The following is a 20298-nucleotide window of genomic DNA, read 5'->3' as shown; positions in this document are numbered from 1 at the left end:
TGCGCGCACACACACACGCACACATCATGCATTTGGCTAAACGCACGATCTGGCGGAGATTAAAAAGAACACTATTTCTAAGCTTGTCTCCTTAACCAAGACTTTCTGCAGGACCCTGTACGTTTTGTCCTTCTGGTTATCCTTTATCTTATACCCTCTCCTGAGATAAGGGTCTCTGAACGAATTTATCAAGTGCTGACACCGGCCAACACACACACACACCACTCCATCTCTGACCCCACGCTCCCAAACTCCACAGTTGTAGGAGTGGGAAGAAAAATAAATAAATTAAAGTTTCTGAATACAGGTCCTAACTCGAAATGTGTGCTCCTCTTCGGGCACAGATCTCCGCCAGGGCAGGTAGCTTATTGTGGGCCAGCAATGTTTCAAGCCAATCGGACACTGCGTTCATGATTTCAGGCATTTTGTTCAAAACAGGCCACTCCTGCAAAATTTAGAAGCCAATCTTAGCCAATCAGGATGGAATATGAAACATCTGACAGATCTGTCTTGATCACATGACTATATAAATTTAGAAAATGTGTACCGATTTGTGTTATGTTTGGACAAAATCGGGCCAACGGCGCCGGAGATTGGCTGTACACAGACAAACGGACGGAGGGACACACACACGGAGAGACGGACAGGGGCGAGAACATAATCTCGGCCACGCTTTCGGCCTGGTGGAGACAATAAAAATATGTACTTCCATGAAGTACGCTGAGATCACATCCGACAACAACACTTAGTCCAACCACATATTACAATATCAACAAAAACAATATTAGCCTTAGAGCCAGTGATTCTGAAAATGAAAAGGATCCTATCATCATTGCCACTAATAAGAAACAAAGAGTGTAATGATAATAAGCAATAAAGTAAGATAGGCATACAGTAGGGGTGTGCCGATACGATACGATACACGATATTGGGCTCACGATATCGATACGATACGATATACAGCACTTTTTTATCATGAAAATATATGGGGGGGGAAAATGCAAACAAATACTTGTTTACTGTTTTTGCATTATTATTATTGCAAAAATACATTTTAAAAATAAAACGATACATATCGTCACAAAAACGTATCGCAATATATATCGTGGGACGATATATCGGCACACCCCTAGCATACAATGGTAAACTTCTGGATCTATTCAATACAAGATCAAGTATACAGCCATGGGAGAAATGCCCTAGACTACTGGAGCCCCACCCACCCACATTAAGATTGCTTGACTACATTTAACGTTGCCCGTCTCTTGGCGATCAGAATCGCAGAGAAGATCTGCAGTAATTGCACTCAAGTTGTCGAGCCCACCCACCTCAAGGCCTCGCGGACATGATGGAAACAGACCACACATGCTCAATGCTTCACAGAACTCCCCTGTCTATGTTTAGCCCATTAAGACCTGAGGCCGATTAAATGGCTTCTAAATAAGTAGTTCTCAAAGTTTTTTGTACAGGGACTCCCAAAATGATATGTATTTGGGCGCGGACCCCCCATCTGAAAATGTTTTGTGCCAGGGACCCCCAGAAGATAAGATTTGTGTTTAAAAAAATCATAATTATAAATAATTATTCAAAAATGGCACATGTACAAGCTCGCAGTGCCTTGCAGTGGCCTATATTTTGGCTGTAAATTAACCATAAACATTGTTATATTATGAACGTAAAATCGAAATATTAAAATAGAATTTGGAGACTGCCACGAATATTATCAAATAAATCTAATTTTCGGCGGCATCCCTAATATATTGATATATATTATATATAGACATAATTGGCTTTTATTGTGTTAGTTTATGTACTAAAAGTCCCTACTTTCGATACCTCAATCACAGAGAACAGTTCGCTACTGTATAATGTAGCCGGACAATGTTTTTATAATGCCACGGTAGCTATAATACAACACAAGGTTCTACCAAAGTTAAATATCTCTTTAAAGAAGGGCAGAGAGACCAGACGAGTCTAAACAAGCGATAGGCAGAGATACCGAAACTTTCAGTTCCCACCATAATAAGAGAGAGAGAGAGAATGGGAAGGAGGTGTGATAAGCGATGCAGACAGAGATATAAGGAATGAAGGGTAGCGTGAGGATGTGGGGTGGGGACATTTGACAGTCTAGTCTGGTTCCATATGTTCCTGTCACTGAGGCCAGAGCCTTGAGTAGTGTTATGTTAAATTCAGTTCAAATGAGGGGAGAGAAGAGTGAGTTTAACCTCTGTGTGACAGGCCACAGTGTTGCTGTTGTTGTTTTCATTGTTGTCCTACTGGAAGCGGAGGACGGAGGGAGGTGCTTAAGAGTGCATCTGTGCCTTCACATCTGTGCCATGCTAAATCCCCCCTGTGTCCATGTGTTTCAGGGTGCAGGAGGCTCTTGCTGCGTTGCCAGAGGTGGAAGAGGAACCAGAACGACAGAGCTGCCTCTCAACCTATCTGCCCCTCATTAACACCTGCATCTCCCCACGCCTCTTGCGGTGTGTGTGTGTGTGTGTGTGTGTGTGTGTGTGTGTGTGTGTGTGTGTGTGTGTGTGTGTGTGTGTGTGTGTGTGTGTGTGTGTGTGTGTGTGTGTGTGTGTGTGTGTGTGTGTGTGTGTGTGTGTGTGTGCGTGCGTGCGTGCGGAAGTATGTTTTTGTGTATGACTTATAGTTTTGTGCCTGTCTGGGTCCTCCAGCCTTTTTTTTATAATTTTTTTGAGTGGTGGGAGGTTAATCACCCGGTGTTTGGTACTGGAATTCTGTGAATCGCCAGTGAAATGGAACCTAAATCTAATCCTGTCTATTGAGATTCAAGTCTTTTCTCCGTCCCATTTTTTGTGAAGTCTTTGGAATGCATACTTGAAAATCTCCCCTGCACTTGTCTTTTTCACCGCTCCTTTCTTCTCTTACTCGCTTTCTCTGTCTCTCTCCCACCCCCTTCATTGCTTCTGTTTACATCGCTCTCTGCACCCCCCTCACACACACGTTCACTTTATTGCTCTCCATCTTGTTCTCCTCCAGCAGCACGAGTTCCTTTCTTATAGCCATCCATCTTTTCTGTTCCTCCGTCCATCACACGTTGCCACTTCTTTCCTTCCGTTTTTACTTCCTTCCACTGTTCAATTTGCTTTCTGTTTCCATCTGCATTACCTCTCTCCATTACCCCCCGAGTGTAGTTTTATATATTCTCCCCTCCTGCTCTCTTCACTCTCTCTCTATCCATCTAGTCATCCATCTCTCCCATCCTATCCACTCCTACCTTCCAACCCCCCCCTCCAACGCCTCTCTCTCTTTTTTCCCCTGTTCAGATTTGTGGGCTGGGTGATGTTGAAGATTCTCGGCTCAGTGTTCTGCAGTGTTCAGGTTAATCTCAACCACCTGGCAGCTTTGCACAGAGAGACACAAAAGGTATACACACTCAGCACGTGCACATCCCAAAGTAAAAAATAAGACGGATGCACATAAATAAGGCAAGGCCCACAAAGCCCTGTAGTTTTTCATTCAAAGTACTATCTGTTTTTTTTTTTTTTTTTTCAAAGTACTATCTGTGCTAAATACTCCTATAATTGGGACTGGAAGCGAGGCAAACCTATTTCTCCCTCCTCAATACACAGAATTGCACAAGTAATTGTTCAGCGGTGCATTGTTGATGTTTTGGTTCCATACTTGTTAGAAATGACTGCTTAGGAAGTTTAAGCACAAACCTTGCTTTTGGCTTTAACTTTTCCAGCCAATAAACATCCACAGACTTTGACTAAGAGAGGTTAAATAGGTATCATTGTAACATTTCAGTATATTTTTGTGAGTAGTCAGGAGTGACCTATAGTTAACTTTAATTACATGCTTGGCTAAATTAGTACATGTGCACACAGTTTTATACAGTTTGAGTTTTTAAATGAACTTGGAGGCATTTTCTCCACTTAAAGAGCTATAATTTAGGCATGAATGACTGCAGTAGTTTGTTTGCACCTAATTTCCAAAACATAATTCAAAAGGTAAATTTATGCGGCCATTGATAACAATCTTAATGTTCTGTAGCGGTGTGATGATTTTAGACTGGTTTGATGACTCATACCTGAATTCAAGTCAATCAGTCAATCTCTCTAGGCATCGACTCTGTAGGCAAATAAAACAGTGGGACAATAAGCAATTATATGTGAATGAGTGAATACATATTCAAAACATTAACTTCATGTCAACAGTCACTTTCCTTGGTGACAGGCAGCAGTGGTTGGTGGGTTTCAAAATGTATCCCGTCCACCACTGTAGTAAAAAAAAACATATTTTGAAAACTATACTGGCTGGATTTCTATGGATTTTACTCTGCACCTTCATGCACCCAAGAGGTCAGATTTTTTTTACCCAATGGTCTCTCCTCTAGCACCACCATTTGACAAAAATGTCCACTTGCACACAAGATATCTGAATATAATAGCCGGCTCTCGGGTGCCGCATGGGTAACATTCCTGGCCACCACCATGGAGACTGATTGATTGATTGATTGATTGAATACTAACAGTTTGCAAAAAAAAAGCACAGAAAGTACAGTTCTATACAAAAGGATGCTTAAAGGATTAAACCCAAGAAAGCACTAGGGCTTGTTTCCATTTGGATCCTGTGTATTCAATTCATTGAAACATTTAATGACAGATAAATACAATACTATGGGGGGGGGGCATTTCTGGTGATAGGCTTGGACTTTTTACTGGGGCCAGTTCCGAATTGCAACCACCTGTAAGTCCTCTTTTAGAGCAGTTTTGAGGAGAGTAAGGATTCACACTTTGCCTTACTGTTGGTAGGGCATACCACATTTTGGTGGCATAGCAGTAGAACGAATTTAACCCCTTGTTTGAGCCAAATCTGGGTTGAACGTGATTTGTGGTGCTCCCTCTGGTGTTATGTTTGTGGACATCGTTGACATTTTTGACAGGTACATGGGTGTCTCTCTTTGTGGTGTAGTGTATCTTGTAGACCAGGCCCATTGCAAGTTGCTGTACTCTGTCCTCTATCCTGAGCCATCCCACCCTAGCAAAGTGAGCAGGGGTTAGATGAGTCGTAGGTGTGAGGCCAAGCAGTAGCCTGACCAGTTTGTTTTGGGCTGTCCGGAGCCTTGTTTTTAAGGCCTTTGTGGTGCTATGGTACCATGAGGTGCATGCATAGTCGAAGGGACATTGGATGAGTGCTCCTGCTAGAGTCCTCAATGTATTACTAGATTTCCTACTGACCAGTGAGGAGATCCTGACCAACAGTCAGAGTTTTCCCTCCTCCAACCAGGCTCCGTGGCTAGCCTGGCCCCCAGGTGCTGTTTATCGGGTGCCATGTCATTATTCCGACAGTCTATTATTCTGGTCCGACTGGCCCCATTCCCTAAACCTAACCTCACACTAATCTAACGTTTGTTGGGCTATTGGGACGTCAGAATAATGGGTGGTTGGAATTATGAGCGAACCCCGTCTGTCAAGCACTACTCCTGGGCCTGGCTCCAGAAAAGGGCCCTGGGCTTTCCCCGGGCAGGGTATCCTGTCTTCTTCCTCATTCTTAATGGGGTCTTCTCGAACCATCCTTTGTCGAGCCCCTCCCCCGAGATCAATTTGGTAGGAAACCCTACCAAGAGCACCAGGCTCCAACACGGCTCATTGGGGCACACAAACCTCTCCACCACGATAAGGTAAAGGTTTCTTGGAGACGTTTCAGCAGCAGAAACATAAGTGTTGTAATTATGTCCTTTATTATGTCCTACATCACAATGCAGCGACCAAATCAAACACATTGAAGTTCTTGTTCAGATCTTGTGAATCTTTTTCAAACATCTTTAAATGACATTTAGGGATCATCTTTGTCAGAGAAAAAGAGATTTGAGATAATTTTCTCTTGAAAGAAATGGCAGGATTCTCAACCCGTTAAATGTTGCACAGTAAAATCTAGCTATCTAATCTAATGCATAAATTGGCAGTTTTATTAGCAATGTTATCATTTACAAAAGCCATTATTAGTTTAAATGTAAATTTAAATTGTGTGGTGAAATCTGCTACAAATTCCCAGATCTCTTCAGAAAACAAAGCAACCTGTCTTCCAAAAGAAAGTTTACAATGTGAAATGTCAAACACATAATAAGAGAACGCTCTCGCTTGGAATAAAACCCCCCTGAAGATGTATTCTTGGTCTGGTTATACACTCTAACATTCAGTGATGCATACTGTGTAGATCTTTAATGCAGCCTTCCTTGCCACTTTCAGCCCTCCTGCAGTGGCATCTCTGTTTAACATATAAATGTACTTTTCAGCGTTCCATTTGGCTGTTATTAAGTTAGATGCGCTTTGTGGGCCATGATGATCGATATTGATCAAACGTTGAACCACAGCAATATGTTTTGTGTGTGTGAGCTTCCATTCTCGTCTTGCTCATGTACCTCTACACAGTCTGGCAGCATTCACCATGATAAGTGGCCGTGAATACAATTATCTAAAACTCTGTATGTTTCGTCTCTTTCCCAGGGCTCCCTGCTGGTGTATGTGTATGTGCATCAGAGCATTATGGACTACGTTCTGATCTCTCTGGTTCTCTTCTGCCACAATCTGAGAGTCCCCTACACACTCTGTCCCCTGCAGATTAACTGCTCCTGGCTACGGTACAGTTGTGCACTTGCATGCACACATCCAGTACACGCATGCACAGACGAGCTGTTATGCAAGTCGCATAGAGGTAACACGAGATGACGTGGAAGGCCAGCCGCTGCATGTTGTCAGCGAATGTTCGCTGTTCCTCCCACAGGTTGATCCTGCAGAAGCTTGGAGTGATCCTCCTCCCACCTGGCGTACTCACCGAGCAGGATGCCCAGATGGACAGCCTGTACTCTCCAGTCATGACGACCGTAAGTCCCGACACTGACTCCCACAGGCCATGTGACGTGTGCTCAACCTCACGTGTGCACGTGGGTACTGCATTATAAACCTTTTCGCGGCTCTCGTGAGCATACCGTTTTCACCCTCATTGGGGCTAGCTCAGTCAGAATGAGACCCACCTGCTTCCTCCCCTCCTCGTTCTCCGGCCTCATCCCACGTCGCTGTCCATTCGCACCTGCATATCGTTGCTGTCGGGGGGGACACCTCCAAAACTGTTGCTTTTCAGGAAATGTAAAAAAGACCTGTGTTCCAATGAATCGAAAAGTGGTTATTATTTAGTCATAAGCTCTTGTTAATACTTTTCATTGGATAACTAATAATAAAACCTGCAGACAGCTACTTTAGCGAGACACTGTCGAGACATATGATGAAGTATAAAATAGGACATTCATTTATGAAAGAAACACAAACAGGTGAAATATGGAGATACAAGTTTTCTGCCCGACAGTGATGATAATACCAGCACACTTCGTTTTGGGACGTTTGGGAGCCAAATGCTGTGAGTAATGAAACTCTGGTAAAGAAGGAGGGGAGAAATGGATGGGGGGGAGCGGGGGCGTTGGGGAGCGTCGGCAGCTTATGCGTGGTAGGCAGGCCCAGGCAGGTGGCTTCACTCTTATCTTCATGGAAAGGTAATTTGCTGGTGTGTTTCTTTTGTAGATTTCCTTGGAGTGATATTACGGTCCCTCTCCTCGTTCCCTGTCTTTGACGCCATTACCTCAGATCAATTCTCACTTCGCTTCACACTAACACTATTTCCCCCTGTTTTTTCCCCCCTTTTTTTCCGCTTTCCTTTTACAATCACCTGTGCATTATATCTGTATCTGACTGGGGAGGGTTCTTTCATGCACATTGTACTCTGTTTGGCAAATAAAGTACTTTTCATTTAGCGAGTTACTGGCTTTATTAAGATCAATATCATGCCATACAGCTCAATAAAATAGCCCTCGCTGACATTAATCTGAGGCACTGTAGCCCTGGTGGAGTGTAAGCACGTTGTTTATGTGTGAGGCGAGACCTTTCTCTCTCTCTCTCTCTCACACTCTATCTTTCTCTCTCTCTCTCTCTCTCTCTCTCTCTCTCTCTCTCTCTCTCTCTCTCTCTCTCTCTCCCCCCCCCCCTCTCTCCCTCTTTCCTTTCCAGTGGCCATTTATGTGAGTAAGCACATTGGCTCTGCGTGAGAAAGCAGGTTGTTTATTGGCTGTATTTCACTGTTAATAGACCTTTATTGTTTATTGAGTGTAGGCCTGCTCAGCTACTGTTCAATAGTAATTGAATTTTCTCAATAAAGAGGAAAACAGTACTTGAGGCCAAGGAAGTATCTCTGGATCTTTGGAAGTGTCCCTTCACAGGTCCTCTTTATCGTCCCCGTCCTCTATTGTAACTCCACTCCTCCTCCTGCTCTGCAAAATCCTGTGTGTGTGTTGACAAGAACCCGAAAACTAGGGTCAGATCCCAATACTCAAATTTCTGCCTCCTCGCCGCCTCTATCCTCCAAAATGGCGGTGTTATGGTGAAATATGTGACCATCATGTGGACTGCACATAACACACATTGAGGTCTTGCAATACGTGGCCAAATACCACTAGGTTTAACTTCTGTTAATAATACCAGTGATTTGTGTTCGGGCAGTGACGTTATGTGAAGTCCACAAGATGGTCATGTATTTCCGTAAGGCACAGCAGTCTATAATGCATATTAAGCAGATGTAAAAATCAGCTGTTTTGTTCACATCTGTATTCATTTGTCCTCAGCTGGTATGCGAGCTGCTCCGTGAAGGCCAGGCGTTGAGCATGGGTGTGTCGCGGCAGTCAGGTCGAGGTGGCCAGTGGCTGGCGCTCATCAGCCAAATCATCACAGAGGGAGCTGTATCTGACGTCTCTCTGGTCCCCGTGGGAATCGCATACGACCGTGTACCGAAGGCTAACTTTCAGGTGTGTGTTCTCCATACACATACACTAATCTAAGCACTCTTGCAAAGAACACAGAATGCACACCCACCTCTTAAAATGAGCCATTTGTAACCTTAAAGCAGTAGTTCACCCGAAAAAAATACTTATTTTCTATCTATTACATACCCCATGAAGCCTTGAATTCATGGAGACTCAGTAGGAGACTCCACTGGTTTCTGCCAGTTTCTTACCTAAAAGAAAAAAGAAGCATATGTACTGTATATTTTGCCCTGTCTGAGAACACCCTACCCTATATGCTGAATAAAAAACTTAAAATGTGAAAAATTATTGGCTCAAGAATGTGACAAAAACTAAAAAATCTCAATGAATTCAAGGTTTCATGGGGTGTGTAATTGATAGAAAATAAGTCATGTTTTGGGTGAGCTACTCCTTTAATGTCCTTGGGGAGTAATGAAGAATTTTTCACGCAGGATATATCACAATTAAAAATGCCTGGGCAAAGAAATATAGCATTGAGAATTGTGCCCTCCAAGCCAGAGTTGGCTGATAACATTAGGCATGCTTTCTAATTTGTAAGATGATGGTGATTGCCAATAGCCCCCTGTGTACATTTTCTGCGGGTTATTGAAGAGTGGGTGTTGCTTTGGGTTAATTGCCATAATAATACCCTCTCCTCTCCATTTTGCTCACTGCTGCTGACACACAGCAGTAGTAGCAGCACACACCATGTTGCACACAGACACAGGCAGCATGCACGCCACTCGCTACCTCTTTTATCTTCCTGCTCATCGCAGATGCAGCTCATTAGTGATATTGCTGCTGTAATGTACTTCCTAAAGGCAGGGCCTTATTATGATATGATCACTACGGGTGACTCGTTTAACACTCTGATATCTGTGTGCGTGTGTGTGTGTGTGTGTGTGTGTGTGTGTGTGTGTGTGTGTGTGTGTGTGTGTGTGTGTGTGTGTGTCGGTGTGTCGGTGTGTGTGTGTGTGTGTGTGCGCACATGTACCATTTGTCCACAGATTGGCCTGAGCTCTGCTTTGCGGACCCTATATTCTGCTCTGTGTGGAGAATGGAGGGGGAGTGTGAGGATCCACTTCGCCCAGCCTTTCTCTCTCAAGGTGCACCACGGAACTAAAGCAGAATATTAAGCACCTCTTAATCGTTTAACGACTCGTTATACACACACAGATTAAAGCCCCTAGATTGATGTGGCCTATTTAACTGCACCCAGTAAATCAGCCTTTTACCTACAATGTTTAGGAAAGATCTTTTAATGTAAAGGCTGGAGTTCAGTAATTGCCTTTTCCACAGACAACGATTGGAGTTACTGGAGAATTAAGGGTTACGCAGGTTTAACTCCAGATTAGCGTTAATGGACAGTGTCAGTAGATGGGAGTGGACTGTGGCATTGATAACCAATTAACCTCAGTAGAGGCAAGAAAGTCTAGTCCAGCGTGTTAAAACCTGATTCAGTGAAACTTTTCATAGGCACATTAAAACACCACCTTTGGGCCTAGACCGTGGCGTCGCGGTCTAGGCACCCTGGTTGAAAATCCTTAATAGCAGTGTGCCGCGGGTTCGCGTCCCGTTCCCGTCGGCCTTTCCTGCATGTCTTCCCCCCATCTCTCTCCCCATTCTTCCTGTCAGACTACTTTCCCTGTCCCTCTTCAATGAAAAATAATAAAAAACTACCAAAAACAAATCTTAAAAAAAAAAAAAAAACACCACCTTTGCTTATTGGAGCTTCAATATTCCCTGACTTGCAGATATCATATATTATTAAGGGTCCAAGCAACTCAGACGTTGCACTGCATTAAACCAATCAGATTATCTTGCGGATGATGGCAGATATTTTATTATGGAACTTGAAAGCATGAAAGATTTGTTTATGCCAAAATTTGTTCTTTCAAGGCTTCTGTCAATTCTAATTTAGTGGCAGAAGATATTCTTGGGTATTAGGATTACAGAGCTGTAACATGCATCAGCTTTCCAAACCATTAATTTATTTCATTTTGTGATAATACTCCCTTGTACAATGCAAGTTCAAATCTCACTGTGAACAACAACATTGTTTTTTTCCATTTCTTCAATTCTGTGCTTAGACCTCATTATTTGCCGCTTGTGGCCATACTTAGATATGATCTATTCTACATGGATGTGTGTGTGTGTGTGTGTGTGTGTGTGTGTGTGTGTGTGTGTGTGTGTGTGTGTGTGTGTGTGTGTGTGTGTGTGTGTGTGTGTGTGTGTGTGTGTGTGTGTGTGTGTGTGTGTGTGTGTGTGTGTGTGTGTGTGTGTGTGTGTGCACATGCAGGAGATATGTGAGACAGGACGGTGCAGAGTGGATAGATGGCGCCCTCTACAGGACCTGTTGCTACCTGTCATCCTCACCAACAGGTAGTAAACTGTGTGTGTGTGTGTGTGTGTGTGTGTGTCAACCTTTCAAAGTGGGATTAGGCGTGCAGGTATTGGATTGTGTTTTATCGTCAAAATCTGTGAAAGTTACTTTTGCCTTAACTTTGTTCATGAACTTAACAGCGTAAAAGCTTAAACTTGCCATCGATGCAACATGTCCCTGATAAATCTGAGCGTTCCCATCCTCTTAGACTCGGTCCAATTAGCAGTGACATTACACAGTCAGTGCCAGTGAAACAGATAATCCAACAGGAAACATCTTCCCAAGCTGTCAATCTCCACTAGGCTTATGCACTGCGTTTCAAGCTGGAATTCCGCCGCAAGAGTGGGAAGCTCAAAGGAAATGACAGTGGGTGATGGACAGGAAGAGAACGACAGTGGAGTTGTTAGCTGGGACCGTTACCCACGCATGAGCCATTAAGTGCTTTGTGCCTGGCCTACATTATGAAAAGACGTGCTCATTGTGTCCGTGCCACATTCACTGGCTCCATTTGTGTCAGCCTACTTAGGTTCTTCTTTTGAGGCTTGTTTTGTTTCTTTCGATGAAGACACATTCAACAGGGTAGAGGGGGAGCCGATTCCACTGAAAATAGATGACACATCTGCACAAGGACCTGCCTCATTAAGATATTTTATCACAATACTCAAATAGGCGCACACACGCACCTAACTGGGCAGTGGCGTGCACAGACATTTTGAGGGGCAGGTGCTCAAGTAAATTATACTTTTTTTTGTTTACTTGGTCTGCTCTTTTTTCCCTCTACACCTATACCTCTTTGCCAAAAATAGCCGATCTACAATCTGCTAGGTTTCGAGTGGTTTCGAGTGGTTATGGTAAAAAGAAAAATCATATCACATAAAGATTTGGCGGACCCCCTGTAGTAACTCTGAGGACCCCCTGTTAACACATTCCCTGCCAGAGTTTATTCATAAGGTACTCACCCACTGCCAGCGTTTTTGAGTTTTATAGCCTTTTGAACCGTTCACAAAAAAATTATATCCATTAAAATCCGCGTTCGGATGGTGTTTATAAACAGCAACGACGGACGTACGAGCCCTCATAATGTTTACACTTTTCTTTCTTTTTCTTCTTCTGTGGTATCAGCGGCTAAAAGGGGCTGCAAACGTCATATCCGTTTGGCTGTGACGTGGCTGTGACGTTTCCCCACCGGCCATCTTAGATTAGCTTAGCCTCCGATCGGCTATCAGATCGTTTTTAAACACAAAGAGGATAACCGTTTGTCGATCAAAGAAAAGAAAATACAACCGGAGCTTACCATTCGTTTTTTAAACCGTGTGAAAACCATGATCTTTAGCCAAAACCAGGGAAAAACTGTTTTTTCAAGATAAAAAACGAACCGGAAACGGTTGTCGGAAATGTTCTCATAGGATGGGTCGGAAGCGTCATGGGGAAAAAAAACAAAACAAGGATGGTACCAAAACATTTTTTTTTTCGTTATCAAACCACATAAAAAGACGATCCCGAGATATCTCGGTATCCGCAGGTAACGGGTGGATTTAATGTCCCGAGATATCTCGGGATTGGCAGTATATGTGTTAAAGACCCCTGCTGTAAACTGAAAAAAAAAAAACTTTTTTTTTTATTTTTTTCAAAAGGGCACTTCTGGTCAAGAGGGCAAAGGGCAGATGCTCTAGCACCACCTAGAGTCTATCTGTGCACGTCCCTGTAACTGGGCCCTTTCTTTACATTTAAAAAGTTACAAGTTAATCTTATGTTTTTCTCACACCCTTTCTTTCTCACATACAGACACATTGACGGTGCATAAATAATAGTTCACGTACATGCAGTATAATTTTAGCTCTACCTGTGATAGACCACAGACCGATGTGTTATGCACATTTCCATTTATAACTGAAGCTGATAATGAGCCCCTTCAACACCAAAAGTGCTCTCTCTAGAGTGTTTCCTGTTTGAAACCTGCACATCACATTTTTTCCACAGAAATATGGTCTTAGTCATCCACTTGGCTCTAATAATGATACTTAATGGGCTCCCAGCAAATGCTGCAAAGGGTGCACTTGAATTGCTGCAATGCGAAACCAAACTGGACTAAATGAAAAAATATTATATTATATCCAAGAACTCGGGTACAAACTTAAGCAAAAATATAGCTGCAAGCAGCAATTAGCGGTTTCGAGAATAATGGCAGACTGGCAGACTGTGACAAGAGTGGCAGACTGGCAGACTGGCAGACTTTGACAGAGTGGCAGACTGGCAGACTGGCAGACTTTGACAGAGTGGCAGACTGGCAGAGTGGCAGACTGGCAGACTGGCAGACTGTGACAGACTGTGGCAGACTGGCAGACTGGCAGACAGACAGACTGTGGCAGACTGGCAGACTGGCAGACAGACAGACAGACAGTGACAGAGTGGCAGACTGGCAGACTGTGACAGACTGGCAGACTGGCAGACTGTGACAGAGTGGCAGACAGACAAACAGACAGACTGTGACAGAGTGGCAGAGTGGCAGACTGGCAGACAGACAGACAGACAGTGACAGAGTGGCAGACTGGCAGACTGGCAGACAGACAGACTGTGGCAGACTGGCAGACTGGCAGACAGACAGACAGTGACAGAGTGGCAGACTGGCAGACAGACTGTGACAGAGTGGCAGACTGGCAGACAGACAGACAGACAGTGACAGAGTGGCAGACTGGCAGACAGACAGACAGACAGTGACAGAGTGGCAGACAGGCAGACAGACAGACTGTGACAGAGTGACAGAGTGGCAGACTGGCAGACTGGCAGACAGACAGACAGACAGACAGACAGACAGACAGACAGTGACAGAGTGGCAGACTGGCAGACAGACAGACAGTGACAGAGTGGCAGACAGGCAGACAGACAGACTGTGACAGAGAGAGAGAGAGAGAGAGAGAGAGAGAGAGAGAGAGAGAGAGAGAGAGAGAGAGAGAGAGAGAGAGAGAGAGAGAGAGAGAGAGAGAGAGAGAGAGAGAGAGAGAGAGAGAGAGAGAGAGAGAGAGAGAGAGAGAGAGAGAGCAAAGTGCACATGTCTGAATTAACAGGGTCATGTTTTGCATAATGCAATTTAAATGTAAACTGTGACAAGTGGGGTTTGAGCCGTGGACCTTTGGCACATGAGACTAACACTGTATTGATCAAGCTATTCAATCCACAGCCTTGGTCAGTGAGAAGGGAGAATCCAACAAAACAAAACAAAACAAAAGAGGGAATGAAGTACATCATACATTGAAAACAACTACTCTCAATAAGCGTTTCATTTAACAATTGCATGTTTATTCATTGATACAGTCATGTTGTGTGTAATGCAATTGAGTTGAGGTCTGCATGAGGTGAGATTTGAACCGGCGACGCTCTGGTATCAAGGCAGATGATTAAGCCATTGGGCCAACAGACCTGAACTGATGAAAAGGGAGTTCACACACATGACACACTTTCACGCAAATTGCTCAGAAATACTGGATTTAAATGTTTTTCAAACTGCTCAAAATTGCAGACAATCTAAGGGCGGAGTTTACTGGTTAACAATTGCACATGCATTCATTGATACAGTCATGTTGTGTGCAATGCAATTATAATGAATTCTACATGACGTGGGATTCGAACCAGGAACCCTGTGGTTTCAAGGCAGATGATTAAGCCATTGGGCCAACAGACCTGTACTAGTGAAAAGGGAGTTCACACACATGACACACTTTCACGCAAATTGCTCAGAAATCCTTGGTTTAAATGTTTTTCAAACTGCTCAATATATTTCGGAATGGAAACTAGTGGAAAATAGTCGATCTACAAGCTCACAACGCGTTGCTATCTAAAAAGGTGTGAGATTGTAGATCGGCTATTTTCACAAGAAAGTATGTCATACATAAAAAAAAACTACTCTCAAAAGCATTTCGTGTTATTGTCTAAACATTGCACTTGTCTGAATTAACAGGGTCATGTTTTGTACAATGCAATTTAAATGTGAACTGTAATAAGTGGGATTCGAACCAGGGACCTTCGGCACATGAGACTCACACTCTACTGGTGGAGCTATCCAATACACAGCCTTAGACAGTGAAAAGGGAGAATCCAACAAAACAAAACAAAAGCGCGAATGAAGTACGTCATACATTGAAAATAACTACTTTCAAGTATGCATTTCTCGTCATCTTTAACAATTGCACATGTATTCATTGATATAGTCATGTTGTGTGCAATGCAATTATAATTAAGTCTACCTGAGGTGGGATTCGAACCGGCTACCCTATGGTTTCAAGGCAGATGATTAAGCGATCAAGCTATTGAACCAACACACCTGAACCTGTGAAAAAGGGCCTCAAACATGTATTTGACACAGTTTCATGCAAATTGCTCAGAAATCCTGGATTTAAATGTTTTTCAAACTGCTCAAAATTGCAGACAATCTAAGGGCAGAGCTTACTGGTCAAAGTGATACATGTGTTCCTCATGAGTCAAGGCACATGTGTAAGCAGGTTTAACGGCTGTCGGCCAAACGAGGCATGACTTTTGCCTGTTTAAAGTTTGCATTTTCAAAAAATTGCTATAGCGCCCCCCTTTGACCAATTGGAGTAAGATTGGTTTCAGTGATACTTGGAAGGACCCTCTACAATATTGCAAAGTGTCAAACAAATGTGAGTCTGCATGTATGTGTTAGGGGCAGATGAATAATTTTAAAAAAGCTGCAATTTTCATTGGCTTATAAAAGCTTAACGTTTTCACTTATGGAAAATCCGCTTGGTTACGTCTGTCGGCATTGGTCCAAAGTTCATGTGTATACAGTTTCGTACAGATTGCTCATAAATCCCAGGAGGAGTAGGCTTTTTACTGCTTTTTACTGCTTTTCATAGAATTCGAAATGGTGGGAGATCTAAAGGTCAGAGGTCAAAAGTCAAACAGTGAAAGTTGTTAGGCATGAGGAGACGCATGTGTGTATCAAAGTTTCATGGCTGTAGGTGAAACAGGGCATGAGCTGTACCTGTTCAAAGTTGGCATTTTCAATTGAGTGCTACAGCGCCACCCTTTGGCCAATGTTTGTGAGTTTCGGGTTTTCGCCGTTTGGCATAGCCCTCTACCATATTGCCGAATTTCATAAAAAGTGACCACGCGGTTAGGCCAGAACTGGCAAAACCGGCGGAAGATCATGAACTCTTACTGATGTAATAAGGCTTCGAGCCTATTGGCCTCGAAACCTTAATAACTGTTTTTTTTAAAGTGTAGAAACAGCCTAGGTTTCATTACTGTCACCGAGTCATGCAGCAAACGTCCACTGAAGATGAATGACAGTTACCTATAATACATTTCCAACGGCATGACAGCTAAATCTTAATGATTAGGCCTAGCTGTCCTTCATGGATGGTACAGTTGCTAAAATATAAAAGAGAGGGTGGGAATGAGCCCATTATTCTCCTAATTGTGCTTTGTCCTCCCACTTCGTTTATCTGCTTCATTAAAGCACCGACTCCATTTTCGGTCAGAGGCTGACATCGTGGTTACTGCCCCCTCGCTGTGCACCAGAACTCGTCCAATCGGAGCGTGACCTCGGCATCGCCCTCATCCTCCACCTCATCTACTGTAAGTCTGGGATTACGTACATCAGCTGAATCACAAATTCTTCATCCCTTGCTTGTTCAGAATGTATAACGAGGCACGAATATGGCAACGGCAATTTACTTTCTGTGACTCTGTAGCATTACTGCACTCTGTGACTATTATAACATACACTCTGTTGTCATCTTTAACATTACCTGTGGTTTGTGCTGATGTCATAACTATAGGATTACCTTGCTACTCTCTTGTTCTGCATCAGGCAGGATGATTGTATAGAGTGTATACATCTGTATACGTATTATTTATTGACAGTTGCGCTAGGTGGGATGATTGTATAGGGTGTCTGTGTACTTGTATAAATGTTTGTTTGAGGGTGTCTTTATTCTGATGTTCTTTCTTCTGTACCTACTGTACCTCTATGCCCTGTATCTGTAACTTTTATTGCTGTGCTGTCTCTGGTGCCTGAATTTCCCCTGCGGGATCAATAAAGGTATCTATCTTGATGAGACATTTGGTGTTTGTTTCTGTTTGTTCACGCTTTGTGTAGCCACAACTTCCTGCATGGCTGTGATGTCCACCAGTGTGATGTCTGGTCTTCTGCTGCACAAACACCGCAAGGTATGTGTACTGTGTGTGTGCGTGCGCGCGTGCAGTGGGTACATAATCAGATGGTGATGGCACACATGGTAATGTCAGAGATTCTTGTTGTTCCCTCAATAAGCACTTCAGCATAAACAAAGCACCCATAAATACTCTAGTCGGCCCATAAAAACAAAATGGTTTCTATATTGTGTCAGCATGCGTCAGTGTTTTCCTGAGCTATGCTCTCTCATCTCCATCTAATCTACGCCTGGCGTGTTATCGCCACTTATTTTCTGTATCACTTCTTTGGTTATTACTTTTTCTCATCCCTCTACAGGTATTATATTCCCGTATTAGTTTCAATAATGCATGATGAGTACCTCCTCAAAAGCATTTATATTGACAATTTTGTTTTTTCCTTCAGTTGTTTGCTTTAAACATGTAGAAAATAAATTGGATGTAACACCTGTCAGTGACATTGTTTTTAGTATTTTGCTTGTTTTTTTTTTCAATGTTTTTTTTTTACATTTTGAGTGAAATGTTCTCCCCCCTCCATCACTTATCCTTGTTCTCCAGGGTGTGTATCTATCTGCCCTCTGCCGTGATGTGGTCTGGCTGATAGAGGAGGTCCTGTTGAGGGATATGGATGTGGGGTTCGGGGGTAGTTTGGTGGAGGTGGTCTACCATTCTCTTTGCCTCCTCACCCCTCACCTCATCATCGCAGGCATACCCTCCAGGTTGGTCTTCAGCTTATGAAGGCAGAACTGTAGGGGAGGGGGGACTGTTCAGAGATGCCAACCAAACATAACCTCCATCATTGCTAACCCCGTTTTCCTCCAACACTCCTAGAAAAGACCCATTCATCATCCTTCGCCCTTCCCTCTCTGCCACCTTGAGTCTCTCTCAACATACCCACATTCTCACACACACCTTCATATTGGAGGCTGTTGGCGGTAAGTGACCATCCATGTCTTGAACATTTTGTATCTGAGCCTCAATGCCCACTCCCCTCCTGAGTTGTACTGTACTGTTTTTAGCTGGCAGCTCAAACTGATGCGTGTGAGGAAGCGCTGGTCAGAGCTACTTTCGCTGACAGTCAGACTAATAAAGGCTTGTTTTTTTATGTGACAACTCTTTGGTTGTAAGAAATATTTCTTTCCATTAGCACTCGACAGCCTGAGCAATATGAAACATTCTGAGGTCTCAGCGCTGTTGGGAATACTCAGCAGAGCATGCTTGCTATTGACAGCAAAGAGAAAAAGTAATCAACAGCACTATGAAGCCAATCTCCCAGTGGATATGCAGTCACTGTGATGCTTTGCTAGCTGGTAGATCCTCGATTCACCCCAGTCTGTGTATGACAGACTGGGATTGTATTATCCAATATGGGTCGACCAACATGTTTCTTCTGGGCTGATGCTGATTATTAGAAAGCGGTTCATATTATAAGAGTGATATTTCATTGCAGTGAATGTAAGAAGTGCTAAAAAATTACACTGACAAAAAATGACATTACACATTTAAATAACAAACACTTGACAGCATTTGAGGAAGATTCAAATTATAAAGTGCATAGAGAGGAACTAAACTAAACCAAACAAGATTTTGAACTATTAATTTGGAAAACTTCCTTCTCTCTAGTCCCCTGGCCCTGTTAACCCTTCAATTATCCCAATTCAGCAAAACTACGGTATGCTGTAATGCATGAGTAGTTTTTCTTCAAAATTCTCCTGTGAGATTCATTTAACCGCCACAATGAGGAGGAAAAGGTGCATTCAGGCCATGAAATGTGAGACAAAAGGAGGCCTGGCTCCTGCCGCCCACTCGTTGAGTGGACTGCTTCTCTAGCTTCAGTCAGATAATCAGGCTAGGACAACAGTTTTACTAATTTATTGGCATTTTTGGGTAATATTCCTGGGCAGTGGGTTATGGTTAGATACATTAGCTAGTAAAAACAACTGTTAACCACTGCTTTAAATCTGTAAACCTGTGATGTGACAATAAAGTGGATAAGAAGTGATATAAGCTTTCTAGTAGCATTTTAATTATCTGTATTTTGTGTTTATTAACATGCTGCTTTGCCCATTTCACCCATACATCTAGTATAAGTCCATGCTGGTATGCAGGCCTACATAGGCTACTTGAGGCCAGAAGACACAGTTTTATCCCTACAATGCTCCATTTGTCAATGTACCTTGTTCTGTCTTAAGGGCAGAGTCTATAGAAATAATCCTTAGACATAATAATTGCATTGTCGAAAAGGCCTGTCTAAGTGATGTGTTTCTGCACCATTATCCAACAAAATGATTAACCAGCTTATGCGTGTGTTCCCAGCGTGCTCGGTGTCAGCAATGCTGTGTGACGTGGCTGGCAGTGGCATCGGCAGTGGGGTGAGGAGTGCTGAGGCGAGTGGTGACGAGGCCAAAGCTGACGCGGAGTTTGATGTGGCTCTGTGTCAGACGGAGCTAACTGAGCGAGCCCTGCAGCTCTGCCACCTCTTGCCTCCGGGCTTTATGCCGGTGAGCATCAATTCACATCACACATAAACATGCACGTACACGCGCGCACACACACCAGAGTCCATCCAGCGTATCTTATTCAGTGGACATTTAATGGAGCCGAACAACCATTCATCTTGCACCGCCGCTTCTAACTCAGACAGCGAGGTGTGTGTGTGTGTGTGTGTGTGTGTGTGTGTGTGAGTGTGAGAAAGAGCGCAAGTGTGTTCCATCTGACATCAAGGGCTCTTAATCCAAGCCATAAATACTATTCCTTGCCCCCTTTGCTCACTGCTGCCTTCTTCTCCATTCGTCGAGTCTTTTATTCCTTGCAGCCGCGTCTAGCTTCCAATTTCTCACCGGCTAATACCTTTCTTACCTCTGGCCCTGCGGCCTGCTATCTCTCCTCCTCTCATTTTAACCAACATCTCCGCTACACATTTAAT

At 43.4% G+C, this 20298-nt stretch overlaps 1 protein-coding gene across 1 annotated transcript in view; it reads left to right on the top strand.

The window, feature by feature from the left end:
• The window catches only part of gpat2 (glycerol-3-phosphate acyltransferase 2, mitochondrial), a gene marked incomplete at its 5' end in the record, with an annotated part of 91991 nt that overhangs the window by 67864 nt on the left and 3829 nt on the right, over positions 1 to 20298 (top strand). Inside the window, 12 exons of the mRNA XM_084055444.1 lie at positions 2370 to 2483; positions 3294 to 3393; positions 6480 to 6613; positions 6757 to 6856; positions 8642 to 8821; positions 9826 to 9924; positions 11118 to 11200; positions 16678 to 16796; positions 17320 to 17390; positions 17931 to 18091; positions 18204 to 18307; positions 19689 to 19873. Of these exons, the coding sequence (XP_083911570.1) occupies positions 2370 to 2483; positions 3294 to 3393; positions 6480 to 6613; positions 6757 to 6856; positions 8642 to 8821; positions 9826 to 9924; positions 11118 to 11200; positions 16678 to 16796; positions 17320 to 17390; positions 17931 to 18091; positions 18204 to 18307; positions 19689 to 19873 (1450 nt within the window). The remainder of the gene's footprint in view (positions 1 to 2369; positions 2484 to 3293; positions 3394 to 6479; positions 6614 to 6756; positions 6857 to 8641; positions 8822 to 9825; positions 9925 to 11117; positions 11201 to 16677; positions 16797 to 17319; positions 17391 to 17930; positions 18092 to 18203; positions 18308 to 19688; positions 19874 to 20298) is intronic.

This window comes from Gymnoscopelus microlampas, assembly GCF_963454915.1.
Source record: "Gymnoscopelus microlampas genome assembly, chromosome: 4".
Taxonomy (NCBI): Eukaryota; Metazoa; Chordata; class Actinopteri; order Myctophiformes; family Myctophidae; genus Gymnoscopelus; species Gymnoscopelus microlampas.
The sequence above is the reverse complement of the archived record's forward strand: the minus strand, read 5'-3'. Positions and strand labels throughout refer to the sequence as shown.